Consider the following 14,210-nt stretch of genomic DNA (forward strand, 5'->3'; position numbering starts at 1 on the left):
TAAGAAAAAACATTTTTCTTAAAAAAATATTCAATGTCGAAACATTTTCTTTTAACAAATGATATAATTATTTGTATAACGATATATATATATATATTTATCACTTAGTCAAATATAAACCTCTCACAGCTGTACTATTTTATTACTATATCCCTCTTATTAGCTTGATGAATAATTTATATAGTTACCTTGCATTTTTTCTCTTTTTCTAATTAATCAAAGAAAAGGTTGATTCATTATTAAATGTTGTAGATTTGATTATGAAGCTTAATTGTACTCGTGGATTAGACGAAAAATTATGGAAATGGATGTAAAGTGACATAAATAGTTACAGAAAATTTTAAAAGAAAAGGTGAAGATATAAATGGCACCAAAACAAAAGTGACATAAATGGAAGTCTTATTGAGCAACCAGTGCGAAGTTTCAAGCCATGTGGCTGGCAAAGAATTTATATGGCAATAAGAATAATAATAATTTTGAACTCTAATTCATGTAATCCATTATATGTGTTATTTTATTTGCTATCTTAATTATATTATTAGTGGTCCTTCTCCTGCTTTCACTACTCATGATACTTCAACATCCTATTCTGACCTAATGCTCATGTTATATAATTAAATCTTTGTATTCTTTAATTTGTGACACTAACAATATCAAGGAACAAAATGCTTATATATAATTTTGAAAGAGCCTAGCAGCGAAAACGATACAAATGTCCAACATAAAAACAATATGGAAGCACTCACAACACAATATGGTAGCAACTATAACAAGCAAATATAGCAAGTAAAGCAATAACAAAAACATACCGAGATTTTAACGTGGAAAACCCTCTTAATGTGAGAGGTAAAAACCACGGGTCATCCAAACTAATGAAATAGCTCCACTATAATCAAATGAGGTATAAGAGAGTCTCAAACAAAGCACAAAAACGTGCATATAACTAGGCAAAACATCAAAACACCAAAGCTTACAAATTAGAAGCAAGAAGATGAAAATATACCCAAAAAAACAGAGCTTCTGTCGAAGCCAATTTCTCCCTCTGCAAACCTCTAATTTAAATCTTCACCGTTCTAAATGAAGAAAAAGATGTGAAGAATCTACAGTCCAAATTTCACGTCGATCCAACGGTGAAAAAATGAGAAAATGCCGTTCCAAGATTGCTGCTCTGTGTAAAAATGGGAAACCTAATTTCTTTCTTGAGAAGCCAATTTATCTCACCGAAAATCACCAATCAAAATCTCCACCGACCAGAATGAAGAACAAGATGATAGAAACACGCAGTTTAAATTTCAAACCGATCCAACGGTGAACAACTGAGAAAATGCCATTTGAAATTTACTATTTTGGGCAAAAACGGGAATTCTGTTTTTCCCCTTCTCTTTCTCTCTTTGGTGGCTACTCTCTTTCTCTCAAATGACCTCCAAAATTTGAATAGGGTTGTGGAACAATGGGTGCAAAGAGACACCCTCAAAATGTTGGGCTTGGGCCTCACAAAGGAGAGAAAAAAAACCCAACAAATCTCCCCCTTCTCGACTAGGTGGAGGCTCTCGCCATTCCAGCGATCAAACAACATGTTTCAAACTTTTCAAACTCATCGTATCAGCACCATTGTCATCAGTGTGAACTTTCTCAAGTTCCAACAACTTGGAATCTAACATATCCCGTATCCAGTGATACCTAACATCAATATGTTTAGATCTTGCATGAAAAATAGAATTCTTGGCAAGATGAATAGCACTTTGGCTATCACACAACAACACATAACGGTCTTGCTTAAAACCAAGTGCTGCAAGAAACTTCTTCATCCACAACAACTCTTTACATACTTCAGTTGCTGCAATAAACTCTACCTCTGTGGTAGAAAGTGCAACATACTTTTGTAGCCTTGACTGCCATGAAATAGCTCTCCCTGCAAACTTGACCAAATAACCTGAAGTAGACTTTCGAGAATCAATATCTCCTGCCATGTCTGCATCAGTAAAGCCAACTAGCAAAGGTTTCTCACCACCAAAAGTCAAACTCAAGTTAGTTGTACCTTTGAGATATCTCATAATCCATTTAACTGCATTCCAATGTTCTTTACCTGGATTAGAGAGAAAACGACTCACAGTACCAACCGCATGAGCAATATCTGGTCTAGCGCACACCATAGCATACATCAAGCTTCCAACAGCTGAGGCATAAGGAATTTCATCCATTGCTTGTTTCTCCTCATCAGTGGTTCGACACTGCTTGGTGCTCAATTTAAAATGAGGAGCAAAAGAACTAGCAACACATTTGGCATCATTCATGCCAAACCTTTGAAGCACCTTCTTTATGTACTTCTCCTATGACAAATAAAGCTTCTTGGAATCCCTATAACGAGTAATAGTCATGCCCAAAATCTGTTTGGCAGGACCCAAGTCTTTCATAGCAAAGAACTTGCTCAACTGTTTCTTCAACTCATTAATCCTCAAAGCATTCTTACCCACAATCAAAATATCATCCACATAAAGTAAAAGAATGATAAAATCATCATCAGAAAATTTTTGCACAAATACACAATGATCTGAAGTTATCTTACGGTAACCATGCTTCCCCATAACAGATTCAAACTTCTTGTACCACTGTCTTGGAGCTTGCTTCAACCCATAAAGACTCTTCTTAAGCTTGCACACAAAATCTTCATTTTCTTTAACAACAAAGCCCTCCGGTTGCTCCATGTAGATATCCTTGTCTAAATCACCATGAAGAAAAGCTGTCTTCACATCCATTTGCTCAATCTCTAAATCAAGAGACGCTGCTAATCCAAGCACAGCACGAATGGATGACATCCTCACAACAGGAGAAAAGATCTCCTCATAATCAACACCTTTTCTCTGGCTAAAACCTCTAACAACCAATCTAGCCTTATACCGAGGCTTAGAATTGTGTTCTTCATTCTTGATTCTGAATACCCATTTGTTCTTCAAAACTCGCATACCTTTCGGTAGCTTCACTAACTCATAGGTATTATTCTCAAACAAGGACTTCATTTCTTCTTGCATAGCTTCAAGCCATTGAGCTTTGCTTTCATCTTCAACAGCCTCTCCAAAGCATTCAGGTTCTCCCCCATCAGTCAACAAAATAAACTCATGTGGAGAATACCTTGACGAAGGCTTTCTCTCTCTTGTAGACCTTCTAAGTGCATTTGCAGGAATTTCTAAAGCTGGTTCTTCATCTTGATCATCATCACCAACTTCATCAAGTATCGGATCAATTATTCCATCTTCACCTGCACTTATATCATGCTCATTATTTTGAGCTTCAACTCTACCATCTTCTACCATAAGCATAGAGGGAGTAATATCCAAGTCAGAAAAATCATCACTAGGCTGAACCATTGGCTTCTCCGCATTATCAACATCCTTCAATGTTTGGTCTTCAACAAAGACAACATCTCTACTCAGAATCACCTTTTTGTTAACAGGATCATAAAACCTGTAACCAAACTCATCCATGCCATAGCCAATAAAAATACATTGCCTAGTCTTTACATCAAGCTTAGATCTCTCATCTTTAGGAATATTAACAAAAGCTTTACATCCAAAGACTCTTAAATGATCATAAGAAATATCTTTACCTGATCATACCTTCTCTGGCACTTCAAATTGCAAGGGAACACATGGTGTCTGGTTCAAGACATGAACAACAGTGCTCAAAGCTTCACCCCAAAAGGATTTTGCCAATCCAGACTGTGACAATAAGCACCTAACTCTTTCAACCAATGTTCTGTTCATCCTTTCAGCCAAGCCATTCAACTGAGGAGTCTTCGGAGGAGTCTTCTGATGTCTTATACCATGCTCTTTACAATAAGCATCAAATAGATCTGAGTACTCACCACCATTGTCAGTACGAATGCATTTCAACTTCTTCCCAGTTTCTCTTTCAACAGAAGCTTGAAATTGCTTGAACACATTCAAAACTTGATCTTTGGTCTTCAAAGTATAAACCCATAATTTCCTAGAATGATCATCAATAAAGGTTACAAAATAGATAGATCCTCCAAGTGTTCTTGTCTTCATCGACCCACATACATCATAATGCACCAAGTCAAGTATCTCTGACTTCTTTGAAGGTGGGTGGCTCTTGAAAGAAACCCTGTTTTATTTCCCAGCAAAGCAATGGTTGCACTTTTGCAAAGCAACCTTACAACCAGATAAAAGATTCCTCTTGGATAACATATTTATGCCCTTCTCACTCATATGACATAATCTCTTATGCCATAAATCAGTTTCATCAACAAACTCAGCAGCATTAACAACATCTTTTACAATCTTTGCTTGAGTTAAATAAAGAGTAGAGTGTCGAGTACCTCTAGCAACAACTATGGAACCCTTGGTGAGCTTCCAACTATTATGAGAGAATGATCTATCCAAGTCTTCATCACACAATTTACCAACAGAAAGTAAGTTCAACCGAATATCTGGAACATGCTTCACACGCTTCAAAGTCAACTTGGTACCGTTGGAGGTTTCTAAGCAAACCTGTCCAACACCGGCACATTTTGCAACACCTTGATGAGCCATTTTCACATCACCAAAATCACCAGGAGTATAGGACGTAAACAAATCCCTCCTAGATGTAACATGAATAGAAGCACCGCTATCAATCACCCAACTAGTGTTATTATCAACAAGGTTAGCAGATTCAAACTCCTCAACAACAAGAAAATCATCATGAGTTACATTAACCTTGTCTTCTTTGCTACCATCATCTTTATTTGTGCTCTTGTCTTTACTTGCCTTGGCTTTCTCCTTCTTTAGCTGCCAACAAAATTTCTTCACATGTCCCTTTTGATCACAATGATGACACTCAATATTCTTATACTTTCCTCAAGACTTGCTTCTGCTTTGATCTCTACCTTTAGGACCTCGACTTTTGCTTCTCCCCCTAAACTCAGAAACAAGAACATCTGAATGTGTAGTCGATGTACCTTGTGACTTTCTTCTCATCTCTTCATTCAAAACACTGCTCTTGGCAAGATCCATAGAGATTACACCATCAGGAGCAAAATTAGATAATGACATTCTGAGAATTTCCCACAAATCTGGTAAGGAGCCAAGAAGTAACAATCCTTGAACCTCTTCATCAAACTTGATACCCATGGAAGATAACTGATTCATAATTCCTTGGAAGTTATTCAAGTGATCTGTCATTGATGTCCCATCTGTATACTTCAAAGCTAACAACTGCTTGATAAAAAATATCTTGTTATTCCCAGTTTTCCGAGCATACAACTGTTCAAGCTTAATCCAAAGATTTCGAGCATGTGTCTCTCCAATAATATGGTTCAACACATTATCGTCAACCCACTGCCTAATATATCCACATACTTGTCTATGCAACAAAGTCTAATCATCAACAGACTTATCATTAGGCTTCTTTGTACCAAAAACTGGTTGATGAAAATTCTTGACATAAAGCAAATCTTCCAGTTTTGACTTTTACAAATCATAATTAGGACCATTAAGAGTGATCATCCTACTAGTATTAGTATTAGCTTCCATTGTTCACAAAATCACAAGCCCAGAAAAATACCAACAAGCTCTAATGCCAGTATGAAAGAGCCTAACAGCGAAAACGACACAAATGTCCAACGCAAGAACAATATGGAAGCACTCACAACACAATATGGCAGCAACTATAACAAGCAAATATAGCAAGTAAAACAATAACAAAAACACACCGAGATTTTAACGTGAAAAACCCCTCAATGTGAGAGGTAAAAACCACGGGTCGTTCAGACTAATGAAATAGCTTCACTATAATCAAATAAGGTATAAGAGAGTCTCAAACAAAGCAAAAAAAAACGTGCATATAACCAGCCAAAACATCAAAGCACCAAAGCTTACAAATTAGAAGCAAGAAGATGAAATATACCCAAAAAAATAGAGCTGATGTCGAAGCCAATTTCTCTCTCTATAGACCTCCAATTAAAATCTTCACCGTTCAGAATAAAGAACAAGATGTGAAGAATCTACAATCTAAATTTTACGTCGATCCAACGGTGAAAGAATGAGAATATGCCGTTCCAAGATTGCTGCTCTGTGTAAAAACGGGAAACCTAATTTCTTTCTTGAGAAGCCAATTTCTCTCACTGCAAATCTTCAATCAACATCTCCACCGACCAGAATGAAGAAAAAAATGATAGAAACACACAGTTTAAATTTCAAGCCGATCCAACGGTGAACAACTGAGAAATTGCCATTTGAAATTTACTACTTTGGGCAAAAACGGAAATTCTGTTTTTCCCCTTCTCTTTCTCTCTTTGGTGGCTAGTCTCTTTCTCTCAAATGACCTCCAAAATCTGAATAGAGTTGTGGAACAATGGGTGCAAAGAGACACCCTCAAAATGTTGGACCTGGGCCTCACAAAGAAGAGAAAAAAACCCAAATTTAACACCAGTAAAATAAGATTTTATATCGAATTAAAGGCTAAATTTAAAAATTTCTTCTTTAATTTCTTTTTTTAAGAAAAAAATTCTTCTAAAATATTAACACATTCGAATTCGATTATATAACTTTTTCAAGTTATCTTTATTTAATTTTATTTGAATTTCATTTTCGAATCACTATAACTATTTTTATGACTATCACAATTATAATTATTGTCGTTATCTAAAAGAAGATGGTAATACATATGGAAGAGGGATATTNTTGTATAAATATTAGTGACTAAATAATATGTTTATTTATTAGTTCACGTAAAAGTTAATTTAATTTGTATATGTAGTGTGTTGCCCTATTTACAAGTAGGGTACAGTGGAGCAAATCATACATCTATGATCTATCTAAAAACACGTAAGACTTTAAGAGCAAATCATACAATTAATATTCTGGAAAAAAAATATGAAAGAATTACAGATCCTATAACAAATAAATTAAATAGAATTGGTCTCAATCAAAAAAATAAATAAATAAATAAAGAAGCAATTGGGAAGCAACCATATACATAGGCATCATTATTTTAATGAAAAATTGAAGATTATAATAGTGATGACCATTGTCTAACGCACAAGTAAGTGATGAAAGTCTTTGCATCAATCCCCAAGCTGTCTCAAAATTATTATTAACTATTGAAAATTGCCTGTGCCAAAATAATTAAATAATGCAAACACCTATTTGTTGTCAGAATTAACAATATTTGTAAGATTGTGGTGTCTCCAGCAGCAGTAATAAAGGCTTCTTGTGTTTTAAGAGAATTAGGAATGCACCACAAAACACAGGCTTTTAATGTCAAGGAATTTTCTGCATTCAATCCTATTTTGTTTCTTTCATATTACGAAGGAGGCTTTAAATTTTCATGTGTCAAACACCCACGTTTTAATGCGTATAATAAATGTAATTTTAAGTTATTTATAACATAGGACATAAAAGTGGTTTTAAGACTTGGTCGTTTCGTATAGGATTAAAGAAACCGATTTCGAAGCTTATGTCCATAAGTTTTTATATTTAGGTTTTCATAATATATGTAAATGATTATAGACAAAAAAAAGTAGTGTCTTAATTCAGCAATTTGTATTGGGGTAGAATAATATCCTAACCCAATAATATTTTCGGTGACCTAATATGCAACTTTTTTTTCAATATTCTTTAACCGGCAGGCTAAATATTAATCAATGCAAATCTGAATTTCTGACGAAGTGTTTACTACTTATGTACGTAAATTCAAATCTCCTAACATTTGTTTAAACAAAGGAAGAAACTAAGCACTCTATTATAGATGCAACATTTCAATTAATTTTTTTTCTGTTTAGATTAGCGAAGGTAGGCCCATCTAGGTAGTGGGCCAAGCAACCTTATGAGCCTTTTATGTAACTGTACTTTCCAGGCCCTAAACACTTCCTAAGAAGCACTCACAAAAATAAGCCCATATATTAGGGAAAAAATCATATTACAAATGGGAGAAAATTCAATTATTATCTACAACTAAATGGGATGGAGGGTGCTGTTGGCGAGGCCCGGGTACTGCTGAGGAGACAAGGTGGTGTAACGGCGGCTCAGATGGGAGAACTCCTCGTCGTCCTCAATACTCGTCGTCCACAACCCGGTGGCGCCAGCAACCATGCAGGGGTCGCCAGCTAGCTGCAGAGAAGAACCTCGATGAGCTGCTTACTCTAGCGGCAAGGGTGGGATACAGAAAGAAATAACAGGTTGGGTCGGGTATAACGGGTCGGTTTAGGAGGGTATGGATCTCTGTTCTGGATTTGAGCTGGTCTGTCGGCCGGTCCATCATCTAAAAAAATAAATATAATTGTACTATCAGTACATTAAAATTAAACTCTTTATCTCAAACTAATTATTATGAGAGCTGATACACTCAAGTCAAAGAATATTCAAAGAGATAAGGTGAAAACTAGGGGTTGAGTTCATACCTTGGAGGAGCTAAGATCTCTCTATTTACGAAAACTTTTGGAGTTTGTTAGAATCCATTGATTTGAGGAATTGTTGTGATTTGCTTCATCTCAATTTATGGAACATCGTTAAATAACGTATCAATTCAAATCTCGAATTATGGTTGGCCTCCGTTTGGGCTCGATTGTCGTGGAGATGGGTCAGATCTGAGGATCGTTGGGTGTGGCCAGTAGGCAGATCGGGAACAAAAATTAACTAATAAAAATAAAAAAAAAAATTATTTCTTGTTTTTCCTATAAAAATTTCTACAAAAGAGGGTATAATATCATTTTTTTAATTTAAAAAAATCAGGATGACGGTCGGTGGCGCTTTTTTTTTGGATGTGTTTTTTAGAAAGAGCTTAATACTCAAATATGGAGTAGTTGGAAGGCTATTAAACGTTGACTTATTCCCTTGATGGCAAGTGGGAAATGGCTTCCCTCTTTTGTCAACCCACATTATCTTTTTGTTAACATAGAATTTTGGTACCAATCTTCAACCTGTAAATCTATATAAATATCATTAAATGTGAAAGTTTTTAATTTGAAGATGGCAAACAAGTGTAATGCTATTTTGTCCCTCCTCCTCCTTCTTGTTGGAACATCACATGGAGGTGGCATAGCTATATACTGGGGACAAAACGGCAATGAAGGAACCTTATCTGAAGCATGTGGCACTGCCAAATACTCCCACGTTAACATAGCATTCCTCAACAAGTTTGGCAATGGCCAGACCCCAGAAATGAACCTCGCTGGCCACTGCAACCCCTCCATCCTCAATTCATGCACCAAATTCAGTGCTGAAATCAAGGATTGCCAGAGCAAAGGGATCAAGGTTTTGCTCTCCATCGGCGGCGGCATCGGCAACTACTCCTTATCTTCAATTCAGGATGCAAGAAATGTATCAAAGTTCTTGTGGAACACTTTCTTGGGTGGCAAGTCACCTTCACGGCCGTTAGGGGATGCTGTTTTGGATGGCATAGACTTCGACATTGAGCTCGGGTCAACTGCAAATTGGGACCACCTCGCGCGGTTCCTCAAGGCTTATAGCCGAAGGGGAAGGGAGGTGTACCTTGCTGCTGCTCCTCAGTGTCCAATTCCCGATAGGTTTTTAGGGACTGCCATTAACACAGGGCTCTTCGACTTTGTTTGGGTTCAGTTCTATAACAACCCTCCTTGCTCTTATGCCAACGGTAACATAACTAATCTTCTCAATTCTTGGTCACGGTGGACGAATACCGTCCCCGCAACCAACATATTCTTGGGGCTGCCGGCTGCAGCCGGGAGCGGTTACATTCCTCCTGATGTGTTGACTAATCAGATCCTGCCGGAGATCAAGAAGTCGCCGAAGTATGGAGGGGTGATGCTTTGGTCAAGATTCTATGATGTGAAGAATGGGTACAGTGACTCCATCGTTAGCAGCGTGTGAATGTCAAGATTTAAGAGCAGTAGTTGCAATGAAACAATTATTTTTAGGTGAAAACTCATCTAACGATTCTCAGTTATCAACTTGATGTAAAGTCAAGTGCACTTGAAATTTCACCTTATTTTGATGGTTATTTCAATTCAATAATGAGGGGAGAAGAAAGCAATTTCTTTTTCCTTTAATTTGTTGTGCTTTCCAACTTGTGTTGAGCATACTGCAATATTCATGTAGGAACGTGATACAAAAGCAAATAAATGTGATAGAATTGCTGTTTTTCAAAATTAGTTGAATTGCTATCCTTTCTCCATCATATGCTTTTTTATTTAACAAGCTGAATGGCTAAAGGCGGCTGGCGGCACTCAAGAAGGGAGAAAAATTTTAGATTAAAGAAAGATTTATTTAATAGAGAAACAATGCTATTTGGACCACCCTAAGAATTGTCTACCTCCACCAACAAATAATTGATAACTTCGTATAAATATCTTTCTTAGTGTAATAAGTCGGCAACTTTTGAGGACTTCTGCACCATTTTAGCTAAATGCAAAATAGTGATTATAGATACAATATTTTAATTAATTTTTTTCCTGTTTAGAATAGTAAAGGTAGGCCCGTTTAGGTAGTGGGCCAAGCCACCTTATGAGCCTTTTATATAACTGCTCTTTTCAGGCCCTATATACTTCAGCACTCACAACAATAAGCCCATATATCCACAACCAAAAAATAAAAGTTAACTGCTTAAATTGCTTTTATGTTCCTAGTTCAATTATTAGGAACAAAATCATATTACAAATTGGAGAAATCTCAACTAATATCTATAACTAGATGGGCCTATGCTAAAACCTTCGGAAAATCTACTATTAATGAACCATAAAGCTAAATCTCACGGATCAATTTTACATGTATTATCTCAAACTGAATGTTACAATTTACATGCTGAAGTATAGACATAAGTGATAAGACAAGACAATCCTCAACTCCCAAGTATGACATGGTCTTGTTATCATTGAATTCAAACATAAACAACTATCTTGGTTCAATCTTTCCATGCAGCCCAACGTTTTTTTCTTGTGTCAGCAGTTATTTGAAGAAACAAGAAAGTACTATACATACTTTGAAATCAAGGCTATGTAAAAGCATCAACAATTCAAAAAACTCAACACACACAATACAATGATGACTCTAAGCAACATCATTGTTAGAACCTCGATCACCAAATGTAAAAATAAAACTGAAATCACAAAGGTGTTATACAATTTACTCCGGCCGCCAAGAAATGGGTAATTCGGCAAAGGGACACGGAGGTTGGGGGAGTCGTGGTTGCCGCATTGAAGGGAGGGTGACTTGCCAATTACAGGATCAACTGCATGGGCATCTGAACCCTGTGATGGAATCAGATCAACAGTTTTAACACTCTGGGAGGGAGTTTGCGGATGCAAATGGCGAGAAACTCGCAGCTGACTCACTGTATCGGAGTGGATGCTGTCGGTGACTTGATGACCCGAGAATACTTACAGAAGCATTGCTTGGACTTGGAACATAAGGAGACATGAACCTCGAGTTAAGAGAAGACAAAGATGGGTAGCCCATGGAATGTGGTGAATTCAAGTGAGAAGCTAGAGATCTTTGGGATGCATTCCTAAGGTCTACAGAGCTTTGACTGATGCTTAGCGATGGGGATTGTCGGTAGGACCTATAAGACGGCTGAACGTAAGGGGTGCTAGCTAAAGAGTGGTTGCGAGAAACGGACGAGGCATGTGAAGGTGGACGAGCAATTTGAATAGCTGGGGATGACGCTAATGATGACCTTGTAGAAGATAAGATGGAGGATGATACAGATGCTGGGCTGGTCGAAAGCAAAGGCGTGGACTCAGAAGGCGGAGGTTCGCTTAAACCAGTTCTTGCATCACGCTTACAAACGGGGCAAAATGTTCTCCATGAGGTAAGCCAAGAATCCACGCATATAGCATGAAACTCTGCATATAACACGTTAGGAAAAATGGAATTAGACCTAAATACAACAAGCATCAATATAAGCAATGCCAAAGCAGAATGCTGAAATTAATCTTCTTTAGCATTATTTGCTTAGTTAGTTGACATGGTACCAGGACCTCAGAGTCTCTTATTCTACTTTCTCCAGATCTGATTCAACTAGTTCACTTAGCTTTCAAGCTGAGTGCTCGCCGATTTCTTACCTGTGGCAGATTCTTTTTGGTTTAGGCTATTTGGTATCTACGATAGGGATTACAATTACATCAGTTTCTCCTAAGTTCAGAAGTTTTAGCTTATGAAAAAGGGCCAAAGATTTCATGACGGTCCTCGGTTTTACAGTGTTTTAGTGTATATGGGACTAGATTGCTAATATGGCAGAACTTTAAAGCTACTATTCAGAGGGGCTATCATAATTGCTACATGGTTTATCACTTTAATTTCCCCATAGGTCTAAGCTGTTACTTTTTTCTGAAAATAAAAATATTTTTATAAGGATGTCTTATCCTCTTTTTGCAGATTTTCTTCTCTTCTAATAAAATTTATTTATATGTTTCATCACCAGAACATTTGTCAGAGCATCTAATGAACATATTCCCAATTAGTACGTGTAAGTATGACTTTGGGAAAGTTAAGATAGCTCAGTTTTTTGGAATTTCCAAATCTTGAGGGAACTTTATACACATGCAATTCAGCAATCATGTAATGATGAATCCAGGATACAATATTTTATTATATTTTTCAACTTGTTTGTCTCGTAAACCTTTTTTTGTGTGTTCAGCTTAATTCTAGCAGGTTATGTACGTTAAATGCAGAATAGCATTGGATTTGGTAGTCAACATCAAACAATAACCACTAAATTCAAACCAGACCATAGAACCCAACACGAGAATATCCTCTTTTTTTTTTTTTTTTGAAAATAGAAAACAATTATTTTGAATGGATTGCATCTGAAGACGAAGTAAGATTTGGTATTGGAAGACTTACTGTGACAACAAGGAAGTATCCTGAGCTTCTCTCCAACACAATAATCTTCAAGACATATGGCACATGTTCTGGAGGTACAGTTGTCTTCTAAGACTGCAGTAAATATCAAACTAGGCATTGCTTTCACTAGGCGACTACTCATACCATGAAATTCACGAACACGAGAAGCTTGAGGCCTTTCCCTTCTTATGCGATGCCTACGAACAAAGAAACAGGTGGCAAGCACAGCAGACATTGCTAGTAGGGAAATAAATGAAATTGCCATGATCGACCATGCTGAGTTCTCAAAACTTGGAATAAGCCATAGCTCCACATCAGTCCTTCCGGCGTATTCCTTTAGTAATTCACCTGAAGCTTTTGATATAAACACAGCATGTATTCTTATGCCAGCAGAATTTCCTGCCACTGGAATCCAACATAATAGTGAATTAGATATACGCAACACATGATATACACGTATATTGAAAGGGGAAAAAAAATATGGACATCTATCCAGTAATAAATCATCTTTAACGGCCATACTTTCACCATGAACTTAGTTAACTTACATCCTTCATATTGTGAACCTTTTACTCATGTATTGTATGAGGCTGGGTTATCAACTAATCATCCTTTTCACAAAGCTTTTAACAATGTATTTTAATCAAGTTACTAGTTACTACATTTCAACAGTTGTTCAGTCCTTGCTGATCCAAACTTCCATGTAAAGAGTATGACACTTTAGGAGCATCCTTTGCATTTAGTTCATCAGTGTTCAAATGTTCATAGAAGTTAAAATTTTCCAAATAGTTGTTCAATCCTTGTTTATCCCGACTCCAACGGAGACAAAATATGTCACTACTAGGTAAAACAATGAAGATGATTCTCTCTTTAACATTCCAACCAGCTTACCAGCATAAGCTTACCAACCAACAAACCCAGATAGCATGCATAAATAAATTTTGGTTCTTCAGTGTTAAAATGCTCATAAAAAGAAAAGCATATATACTTGATTAGAAATTAAATAATTCCCTCGCCATCTTGTATTGGAGGATATCCAGACATTTGTAGTGGAAAACATATATCTTGCATTCTGTTTAAAATTTTATGACTTACCATCCAGCTTAAACAAGGAACTACTCAAACATACAGAAAACAACAATGAAAGATCACTTCACATGATTGGATGGTCTAAAGCTATCAGAATCTGTGTCTCGAACATACAAACACAACATACAGACACACTCAACTATGAAAGATTACTTCAAGCCTTATGCCTTCCAAGTTAAATCATACTAACTTATCATTTTAATCCAACTTCCATGGAAAACATCATAATCTCATTTTAGGTTTACAACAACCATTTTAATGTAGAACCTAAAGCCACTATAGTGATTTTTTTATAATCTACGTAGC

The 14,210-nt window shown here is 36.6% G+C and overlaps 2 protein-coding genes and 1 long non-coding RNA gene across 3 annotated transcripts in view; 2 read left to right on the forward strand and 1 right to left on the reverse strand.

The window, feature by feature from the left end:
- Positions 7,737 to 14,210, forward strand: part of LOC110266321 — a 21,496-nt gene continuing 15,022 nt past the window's right edge. The window contains exon 1 of the long non-coding RNA XR_002353577.1: positions 7,737 to 8,664. This is a non-coding gene — a long non-coding RNA (uncharacterized LOC110266321). The remainder of the gene's footprint in view (positions 8,665 to 14,210) is intronic.
- LOC107619631 (hevamine-A) lies at positions 8,826 to 10,143 on the forward strand. Its single transcript, XM_016321930.2, has one exon. It carries the CDS (start codon positions 8,967 to 8,969, stop codon positions 9,843 to 9,845), a length of 879 nt encoding a protein of 292 aa, XP_016177416.1. The 5' UTR covers positions 8,826 to 8,966; the 3' UTR covers positions 9,846 to 10,143.
- Positions 10,717 to 14,210, reverse strand: part of LOC107617843 (receptor homology region, transmembrane domain- and RING domain-containing protein 2) — a gene marked incomplete at its 5' end in the record, with an annotated part of 4,935 nt that continues 1,441 nt past the window's right edge. The window contains 2 exon segments of the mRNA XM_016319712.2: positions 10,717 to 11,815; positions 12,816 to 13,220. Of these exon segments, the coding sequence (XP_016175198.1) occupies positions 11,247 to 11,815; positions 12,816 to 13,220 (974 nt within the window). The 3' untranslated portion in view covers positions 10,717 to 11,246.

Source organism: Arachis ipaensis, chromosome B09 (genome assembly GCF_000816755.2).
Source record: "Arachis ipaensis cultivar K30076 chromosome B09, Araip1.1, whole genome shotgun sequence".
Taxonomy (NCBI): domain Eukaryota; kingdom Viridiplantae; phylum Streptophyta; class Magnoliopsida; order Fabales; family Fabaceae; genus Arachis; species Arachis ipaensis.